This window comes from Dysidea avara, chromosome 15 (genome assembly GCF_963678975.1).
Source record: "Dysidea avara chromosome 15, odDysAvar1.4, whole genome shotgun sequence".
NCBI lineage: Eukaryota > Metazoa > Porifera > Demospongiae > Dictyoceratida > Dysideidae > Dysidea > Dysidea avara.
In genome coordinates, this window is record NC_089286.1 from 880,144 (window position 1) to 890,748 (window position 10,605).

General features: G+C 39.9%; 2 protein-coding genes across 2 annotated transcripts; one reads left to right on the forward strand and one right to left on the reverse strand.

The window, feature by feature from the left end:
* The first annotated feature begins 431 nt into the window (after positions 1–431).
* LOC136246028 (uncharacterized) lies at positions 432–2,297 on the forward strand. The gene is made up of 7 exons (XM_066037479.1): positions 432–907; positions 962–1,004; positions 1,060–1,486; positions 1,552–1,700; positions 1,751–1,837; positions 1,886–2,162; positions 2,215–2,297. The coding sequence occupies exons 1-5, from the start codon at positions 439–441 to the stop codon at positions 1,788–1,790; spliced, it is 1,128 nt and encodes a 375-aa protein (XP_065893551.1). The 5' UTR covers positions 432–438; the 3' UTR covers positions 1,791–1,837; positions 1,886–2,162; positions 2,215–2,297.
* Positions 2,298–8,655: 6,358 nt separating this feature from the next.
* On the reverse strand, positions 8,656–10,340 carry LOC136245956 (uncharacterized). Its single transcript, XM_066037409.1, has 2 exons — positions 10,016–10,340; positions 8,656–9,810 (listed from the first exon to the last, which is right to left on the reverse strand). Exons 1-2 carry the CDS (start codon positions 10,193–10,195, stop codon positions 8,656–8,658), a joined length of 1,335 nt encoding a protein of 444 aa, XP_065893481.1. The 5' UTR covers positions 10,196–10,340.
* Positions 10,341–10,605: the final 265 nt, after the last annotated feature.

The following is a 10,605-nucleotide window of genomic DNA, read 5'->3' on the forward strand; positions in this document are numbered from 1 at the left end:
AAGCAAAGTTTAATCAATACCATCTTGCAGAATGAAGACATCTTACTTCAATGGAGTTTTTGCAGTAGCGGACTGGATGATGAAAAATCTTTGCTAGCCAAGATTGTGGAACTCTTTGTAACAGTAAGAGGATTTGCACGTGCCAGTAGTTGTTTAGAGCTGTTCAAACAAGCTCACCAAAAAATACTGCAAAAGAAAACAGCACTTAGAAAAACTATATCATAAGTATATACACAGCAGAGGAGGACGGAAACGATCTCACGTGACTCGATGTTTTACATTGTGAACTTAAAACCTCTGTCTTATTACATAGAAGTAGCATAAATAGGAACATTGATTAATCACAAAACCAATCATACGATTATCCCCTTTCATCCCCAAAATATAAAGGGTTAACTTGTCCGTTAAAGGTTTGTGGGATCACATGAGTGGGAATAAATGGCGCAATTGAATTGCGCGAGATCTGTGACACCAGTCCAGGATCACGAAAACTGTTGTGACGAGAGTTTATCTGTCGGTAAACGACCTAGAGGTTCTCCTACAGGCTGTACTCCTATCAGGCAACAGAAAAGAATTCCATTGAGACACCTGGCAAACCATGAGACCCAGCAAGAAGCTCAGGAACTCGCTCAGGAATCACCTCGAGATGAAATATCCCAGCAGCTTCAGTCAAATTCAGTAATATTGCAGCCAAGAACGCTGATCGGCTCTGTTCAAAGTGCTACTAACACCACCCGTGACTCCAAAGAGAAATGGACGGAGAAAGAACTGAAGGCACTTGCAGAATTCATACTGTTCCACAGCACACCAGGTGAAAAGTGGCCAGCAAACAAACACCAGGAGTTCTGGATCAATGCCAGTGAATTCGTGAAACAAAGGGCAAACACACCAGGTGTACGCAGAAGTGGTACATTGCAAACCTGACTGATCCCCAAAGTTCACTTAAACATCTTTGTTACAGTTAATGCTCTTCGAAGCAAAGTTACAGGATGGCTGGCTAAGAGGTATTTGCAGTTCTGTTTATTCATATTCTAAGTTTATGTTAAAATAATATCCAAGGTACAAAACACCTAAGGATGCAGAAACTTGGTGCTGTGGAGAGTCTGTTACTATAGCACAAGTGTCAGCATCTCCAGCTCGTACTGTACAATCAGAAGGTGTACAGACAACTCCTGTCGATTTAGCTTTTGTGTGTCACATATTCAACCAGCTACAAACAGAATGTCAGCTAGCAGCTTTATCAGAACTGTTCTCAACCTACATGAGTCAGTTTTTACTCACAGTTCCTGCTGACTTTCTGAGCAATGCTGCAAATGCAATGGTCCGGCTATCAGATGCTGGAAGAACAAATGTACTGTATAACCTTGCTAAAGGGATAGGAACCCTAAGGCTGGACAAAAGTGATTCCCGATTTCCTGTCCATTACATGCCCATGGGGCTAGTTGAATACATCGCACAGTTTTTTGCTGCTGATAACTTACAGCAGGTAAACTAATAACAGGATTGATGTTTTGCTAGATTTATATTAAACCCAGTAATCTTGCCCATTAGATTACCGTTTGTGGCAACAGACGATGTACAGCCACTTTGGGCAGAAATGGGTTAGACTACATCGTGGCCCTATGTGGTGTACAGTGCCATCAGCTCAGGACTCAGAAGGAATGTGTTTTAGTACATCTCGGAGTCAGAAGACTATGGAGGTATTGTTGCTTGCCCATATGGGATACATTCTTATGTGCCAATTTTGTAGGCTTTGGTTAATATACCTGCTGTTTCAGAGAGGTCCTTGAGGTACGATTTTTCAATGAGTGACACGACAGTAGACTCTCGAAGACAGGTTTGTCGCACTGCTTGACCTGTGACATAATGACATATTCATTAATAGCTAAGAGTTCTTGATGAAGCTGCTAAATGTAATGTGGGGGCATGGTGGTGGTTAAAAGCAGACAGATGCGACATTGTTAAGGGACTGAAGGAATCCACCAAGCTCCAGTGGAGCGGAGATGTGGATTTAGCTGATGGAGCCCTTCAGAAGCAGTACAAAGCATACCAACAACGTTTAGATGTAACAAAGGCAATGGAGCTTAAGAGAGAAAGCAGAGTGCAGGATTTGACTACAGCTTTAAGCTCACTCAGTAAAGATCTGGAGTTTGTTCAATCTGGTATGCATTCTAACATGCATAGTACCTAACCATTTAATCATCTCTTTTGCAGAGTTGATCAAATCCAATAATGTATATTCAGAGAAAACTGTATCTCCAAGGAAGAACGAGAAGGAAATGGTAATTTTAGCCTGGAAAATCGAAGAGTTGAATGAGCTTAATGAGACAGGGAGGCAGTTGTTTAGTGAGATAAAACTTTTGAAAGATAAGATCCAGAGGGATAACCTAGAAACAGAAGGTAATATTCCAAGCCAGTTACAATCAGTACGGCAAAGGCTAGTCACTTTAATCAAGGGTGTGACTCGATATCAGCGTGTTGCAGCTTCACATATATTGGTCTTTATGATCAGCACAGAAGAAAGAAGCCATATGCTATTCCTGTGCAATGCATGCCTTACCAGGGATTGACTGAATTTGTCTTAGCAGGATCAGCTATGACACCCTTGTGGTTTATAATGTGTCCCAAGAATTTTACTTTAGTTTGGAAAAGTTACTCCTGCAGAAACCAAACACTTCAACACAGTTTCTAAGCGTGCATCATGCTCACCTTGATCCTTGCCAAATATCAGGACATCGTCCATCACACAAACCACTCCTGGCAATCTCTGTAGCAATGAGCTCATGCGACGTTGAAACAATTCCGGGGCACTGGTAATGCCAAAGGGTAACACATTGAAACAATAACGCCCAAAGGGGGTTATGAATGTAGTCAACAGACGTGAATTTGTGGCAAGTGGTATTTGCCAGAACCCACTGTTGGCATCCAATTTCGAAAACACTTGAGCTCCAGTGAGTTGGGCAAGGGTTTCTTCTACCCTAGCCAAGGGGTGAAATTCTCTCTGGACACTCTCATTTAGGTGTTTGAGGTCCACACATACTCGCACTTGTCCTGAAGATTTTGGGACCACCACCATGCCGGCACACCAAGGAGAGGGGTCACAAACAGGGGAGATGACACCCAGTGATTCCATTCGATTAAGTTCAGCTTGCACTTTATTGCGTAAAGGTAGTGGCACATTCCTGACTGTGTGGAGCGCAAATGGTCTGGCATCTTTTGCAAGTGACACTTCATACTCCTCCCCAAATGTGCCAAGACCATGGAAAAGCTGAGGATATTGTCTCTGGATTTCCTTAGCTGTGAGTTGCAATGAATCTAATCTTGATACCAGGTTAAACAATGTGATAGCAGGCAGCCCCAATAAATTGCACTTTAGATCTTTTACCACAAATACATTCTGCTTACAGGAAACATGCTTGGAAGTGAGACTTGCTGTAAATTGTCCCAATACGGTCAGAGGTGACATAACTGGACCATACAATCTCCTAGTGGTCTTCTCTATTTTGACATTTTGTAGCTGAGTAAAGGTGGCTTCACTAATTGCTGAGACTTCCACCCCTGTGTCAATTTTAAAAGTAACTGGCAAATCATTTACCCTGAGGTCTGTTAGCCACTGTGTCTGTTGTCGAGTAGTTACAGCACCAAGGAAATTGTCATCTTCCTCTTCTTCAACATCTCCTAACGGCCGAGTTGGGTCATCGTATAGTTCCACTGTGTCAGCTGCTCTCTTTGACATGCACATACTACCGTAATGTCCTCGTCTGTGGCATTTATAACAAGCTACATCTCGAGGAGGACATTTATCTCTTGAGTGCTTACCCTTTCCACAACATGTACAGTTTTTAAATGATTCAGTACGTGACGACGTGCTCTCTGGTTTCTTAGTAGAATTCCTACGCTTGTACCTAATGTCCTCTAGGTCATTTGTAGGTAGCACTTCTGGTTTCTCCCTTAAAATCTCTTGCTGTTGGCTAACAGCTGCCTTTTGACGTATTCTAGTTTTTGCCTGCTCTAAGGTTAAGTTAGGGTCCATTTGTAATTGCTGAGAAAGACGTTGATCCCGGATACCAACCACTAATCTATCACGAATCATCTCTGACTTCATATTCCGGTAGTTGCACGTTTCAGCAAGGTGATATAATGTGGTGATATATTGTTCAGCACTTTCACCTTCCAGCTGTGCTCTCTTGTTGAACTTTGCTCGTTCGAAAATAACATTTTGTCGGACCTTAAAAAACTGGTCAAATTTCGCCAATACATCGTCAAACCTTTCGTACTCCTCTTCCGTTATGTTTGTAGAAGTCAGAACATCATCTGCTTCTTCGCCTAAGCAGTAAAGTAACATACTGACTTGGCGTGACTCACTGCCAGTTGAAAGGCCAGACGCTTTGCGACACTGTTGGAAGCGTTTCTTCCATCTATGCCAATCGTCCGGATCTTTAAAGTTGAACGGCTTGGGAGGGTCGATATTCATAGTAGCCATCAGTCTTTTACTGGTAGGGTGCTGTTGATCCCACTTCTGACACCATGTACAATTCGGGATCAATCACATATAAACGTGTCATTACAACATCAACAATCACGTGATTCTATATCGTGCCTAATACAATTATGTGCGTGTGCATGTGCAAGGCTAATAGTCTGTTCACACTACACATACATACCTCAATCTGACTGTTGGTAAGCTTGTCTAAAATTTTCTCTTTCTCCTCAGCACCAGCATGCCTACGCCAATTACATAAGCAATATACGTACATATATATGGGAGAGTATCGTAAAGCTATGCATATGTGTATGAGTAATGGTGAATTACACAAGGATATGATATTCACCACTGATCAATGCAGCTATCAGGTCATGTGTACGTACACTCCTTCAGTGAAAGTGCCGATACAGTACTTTTGTATGGTTTCCTGGAATGAAGAATATGATGACCATTTAGTGCAAAAGGTAGACAAAACTAGACATCACAAAAGGCACGTCCACCTGTCATTGTGGTGTAAAATGGTGGCCATGTGCTGCTTTGTTTGTCCTCTAGCCTTGACAAAATGATAGGTCTCAACATTTTTTAAAATTCCACATCTAGATGCCTGTAAGTGTTCTCTTGTTTTAATGGTGTATTTGATATTGAATAGAGTGATTTTCATTACGTACAAATTTTCTATGATGGTTTCTAGATGCACCATTTTTAGCGATGCACATTACTTTAAGGGGGAACCCTACTAAACAGCACTACCATAGTGTTTGATATACGTACTTCCAGTGGTGTTGAAGCATGCATCAGTCCACTTATGAAAGAAATACAGTTGAATCTCTATATAATGGACACCTTGGGACCACCCAGATTTCTGGCCACTTTGTGTGTATTATAGAGGGTTACCTCTTTCAGAGACGAAGCCAACCTGATGGGACCAAAATTTCTATCCTTATTATGGAAGTGTTTTCTAATGTGTCCTTAATAACACAATTAACTATTACAAACTGTGATGGCCAGTACTAGAAGCAATTGACATGTTACCCACAAATACATGGAAGAAATGAGACACAGAGGAAACGTAAATCTATGATACTGTATTGTTGTATAGCTGATACGGAAGACAACAATGCACATCCCAAACTTAAATTGTTAACCATAGTTGAGTTATATTTGGCTGCACATGACAGTTAGTCATTAGATATCGTTCTTAAATATTTTACTGGAAGAAACATTGTCTCAGGTTGCTCTGAAATGTAAAAGGGCTTGATTATACCTAACTAGTACTGCAGAGTAATTGTGATGGACTGGTTTTGAAAGTTTAGTTTCTAAAATGGTGTCCACTACACAGCGCTACAGCATACTAAAATACTTTTAGAGAGTACATACTTTGAGCTGTGGTCTTAAGAATTCATTCAACATTTGAGGTATCAGCTTAATGTGAATATAACTTTTGAGATACTCACACTACACACATGATGTAATTTATATCAAAGGAATTAAGTGCTGGTGAAGAAATGAACTTGGGACAATCTTGTGACTTCTACAACAAGTAGAAGTCACAGGATTGTCCCAAGTTACTGAATCTCAAACAGAAGAGGACTCAGCTCCACCATCACCAGCTCAAGTACCACCAGGTATAAATACACAAGGTGTCATGATATACAGAATTATAATTATATACACGTATATGCAAATACCAATATTTCAGATAATAATCAGGATGCCAACATTAAGATCACCCCCAGAAGTAAGCAAGCTGACAAGTGTACCACTGAGGATGTGTCAAGAAGATCACAACTGGTATTTATTGTATACAAAATGATTCCATCGTTAATTTTCCAATAGGCCACAAATGAGCTAGATGTGGGGAATGTGCTGGTTGCACTGCTGCAAACTGTAAAACATGTAAATACTGCCATGACACTACAAAATTTGGTGGACCTGGCAAGCTTAAGAAGGTATGCATCCAACGCACATGTACAAATATGCAAACAACAATTACACAAAAACAATGAAGTGAACCAACCAAAGAAACCAGGTTAGATATTATGTAAACAGAGCCGCAGTCACCCACACATGTATACATTCATTTAGCAATAAAACCTGACATAGGGAGTAGTAAATATTCAAGCATGGATGTTATGAAGGTACTGTATGCACACGATTAGAAGACATAAAGTCCACTCTACCACGTGCTAATGTTGAAAGTGCCAAAATCAATGATGAGATAAACAAAAGAAAAAGTGAGAACAAAGGCAAGGACAGCCACAAGATGGACAGTCCACTAAACAAAAGCATAAGAATAAAGAATAACTAACACTTAATTTTGAATGGATATTTGTAGTAACAAATCACTACCATTATCAATCATTAAATCATTACAATTGTTTCCCATAACCAACTGTCCGTTCAGCCATCATGCCTGAGCTTAACCAACAACACATTGGGTTAGATGAGGTTCTTAAGATGGCTTACCCCCACCAAGTCTCCTACAATTGATATATGAGAGCCTCCCCGAGACAGACAGACAGAATTCTCGACATAGTTTGTTCTGAGTTTTAGTTCCCAAAACTGTGGATGCCAATACATGGCTTTCTGTGATAACCTAACCCTAAAAACAGGCACATTGGTTGACATAACATTTTATTGTCTATTCATCTATCACATCACAACTTAAATTCATATAGACACTTACAGCAGTATAGAAATGGCCACAACTCACTAGCCACTCTAAAACATTGCTGTTGAGACATTGATTAACTACAGAGACAACCTTGTTTACTACCTTGGTTGACAGGGTCAGGCAGCCACTACCACTCACAATAAACCTAGCCGAAAAGAGCACTTCATTGTTCTAGATAGCAAAACTACTAACTACTTTTACTACAATAGCGTAAAGCACAACAGAAGAAAAATCTACAAGTCACATTTACCACATAGTGTCACAGAGAACAATACCAATTATGTTGATGCCCTGCTTCGATACACCTAGCCATGAAAAAAAAGATGTTCCCATCCCCGAGCCTGTTTACCATTACAATAAACTTATGGGAGGAGTAGACAAGTCTGACCAGCTAATACATTACTATAATGTTTTGAGACAGACAAGAAAGTATTGGAAGATTCTTTTTTTCATTTTATTGACATAGCATGTGTCAATGCTTACATCATTCATAAAGAACTAGAGCAAAACCCACTGTCACACTATAAGTTTCGAGAAAATTTAGCAAGAGCATTGAGCAAAAGTAGCTGTTCGTTTATCTTTGAGGACACCATTGATGATACTGATGAAGATGCAGACAACGTCACAGATGATGACACAGACACCAGTAATGATGCTGGCTTGGTGTCACAACATCAACTGTGTGCTAGCAAGAAGAGGTCACGTTGTGTATACTGTAAGGAGGTGAACAATGAAATGCATTATACAACTCGGCAATGTTCAAAGTGCATTGTCCCACTCTGTTTTCGAGATCGTGACTGTTTCATTAAATGGCACCAACCGGACTTCTTACCCACCAGAAGAGAATGGAAACAACAGAGAAGGGTATTAGAACATCAAGTTAAAGTAGGCCGACCTATAGGGAGCACTGTTGTTAAAGGAAGAGGAAAAAGGAAGAAGAAATGGTAGTATTTTTTAACATTATTGACTTTTTACTTATATTACATATGTAAACATTTTAACATGTAACTTGAGTATATTTCAACATATTTCTTTGAAATAAATTTCAGCCTGAAGCTTATTAGCACAGCAATCCAGGTGTATCATTGGAAGTCTCAATTCTCAGTGGCAACCTGTAACAAAAAATAATTTTTTTAAATGCATTTTTTAGGTATTTATAAATACATGTGTATTTACAATTACGCTACTACTAAGATCACATATGGTTAGAGTATTATGTCTAGCTACCAGTTGTGACCTTACATTGCAAAAATGAAAGCTCTAGCTCAAGGTAAACAGTAGTTACAGTGTCTAAAATGGATGCATGCACATGTCAGTGGAAAGCAAAACTATAGTTTTAGTGTCCTTCCATGCAGAATAAACTACACAGTCATCCCGCACATAGAATCCATCACCTCTGTTAGAGTATTTTTTTCAGACAGCATTTCCAGCATAGTAAAAATTTCCCCTGGATTCCCAACTCTTCCTTTATCTAGGGTTCCAGTCAGACGAGTTTTTAGACTGAACAAATCAATAGCCAATGTGGGACTAGTATAGTTATGCCCCATTTTGTTGGCTTATTTCTAATATACTGCTTGAATGAGAACCGTGCTTTAGAGCGAACCATACGTTCATCAATCGACAACTCCTTTTCTGGCTGGCAATATAATTGGCAGTTTGCATTTATATGATCAGACAATGGATGAACCTTGGCCAATTTATCTTTATCATCTTTGAATTGCTGTTCATCCACCTGTGATACCACATAAAGGAAATACATCAAACCTTCAAATCTATTTCTGCTCATGGTTTTTACAACAAAAGGATCATAGTATAGACTTGTTTGACACCATGCCAAGCGATAGTTAGGAATTTCTTTGTACCCAAAATGGATCAATATACCAACTACTTTTAAGAAGTCATCAGGAGTCATGGACTTGTAATATTTATATGTAACTGTTCTGTTGTCTTTCAGTGACTCAGCATACTCATCACTAGCTTTACAAATGTACTGCACAATATCAGCACCGAAAAACAACTTGAAGAGTGTCTTGGGATCAGAGGTATCAGTTCCATCAGGTAAACAAAAGTCTGGAGAAATTGCAGGAGTGAATGGAAAAACTTCTTTTGGTCTATCTGTTTTAACACGGATGCTTGTCACTGGCAAAGTATCCTCCTGATTCAAACTTACTAACTGTCCATGGTCACTTCCTTGACTTCGACTTCCCCTTCCTTGCCCTCGTCTCCCTCGTTTATCTCCTCTTTGGCACTGTCTCCCGCGTTGTCGAGTCCTACTCCTAGCTCGATCTCTTCCATGTGAAAAATTAATTCCTCTACTTGCTTCGGTATTTGGACTAACATCTTTACTGCTTTGAAAGTGACCCAGTATCATATGGTTATCATCTTGATATCCATCAGCTCTTGGTTGATTATCTGAAATTTGTATACTGGTGAACACACTTAGAGTGCTATTTGTCTCATTTGGTTCTGGAACTATGGCTGAACTGTCCATGTCTTGGAACATTGCTTCTGGATCACTTAAATCAAAATCCGATTGATCATTGTCACTAGAATTTTCATCGTCCGTAGAAGCTGAACTATCACTCCATGATGTGTCAAGCAGCCTGCTGACATCTTGAGCTGTGTATTGTGTGTCTACAACTGACTCCACCTGTAGATAACAATAAACACAACACTTTATGCCAAACTTAGGGCAATGAAGGTTAGGCAACACCATTTATTCATTATATAGCTATTGTAATTCTCTCCTCTTCCTCGAAATAGATGGAGGCGCTATAAAATGTTGATTTGAAAAGAATAAACTTGTATATTAGTTGCCTGACCAACCAAGACAAGTGTATGTATCAAAAACTTACTAATTTGTCATTAGCAGCTTGATCTTCGTCTGGATAAAGCAAATCCTCCTGAAATTGTACCGCCACGGGTTGCTCACTGGCCCTAGTCGCAGGTAACACGCCAGGATAAACATTTTCTTCGTCCTGTGATTCACTATGACCGTGGCGGAAAAGGAGTGAAAGAATACTGTCACTGGCCATTACAAAATAAAGATGGATGAATGCGTGCCTTTGTTTCAATAAAAAGCTCACAGCTTACACTAGGCTTTATAAGGAAATTGCTATTTTAGGCTGTTCTATAGGGTTTTCCCGTGCTACTGATGTGTATACTATCGCTAAGCTCGCGTTCAGTGCTATAAAAAAAAAAACTACGACATTTATGTCAACAAATACATTGCGTGCGTATGCGGTGGGAATTTAAGGGTTAAGAAAGTCTCTCTATTTAAAGCAAACTATTTGTTCCTATGAGCATACTATTTGTCCCATAAGAGGCTAGGGTTACCATGTGTATTGTAACTAAAACGTACAAGGAAGCTACTGAACATATCAAGACACACGATAGTGTGTCGTGCGGCCCAAGAAGGCAGCGCGCCACACCGTGAGTATGTTAA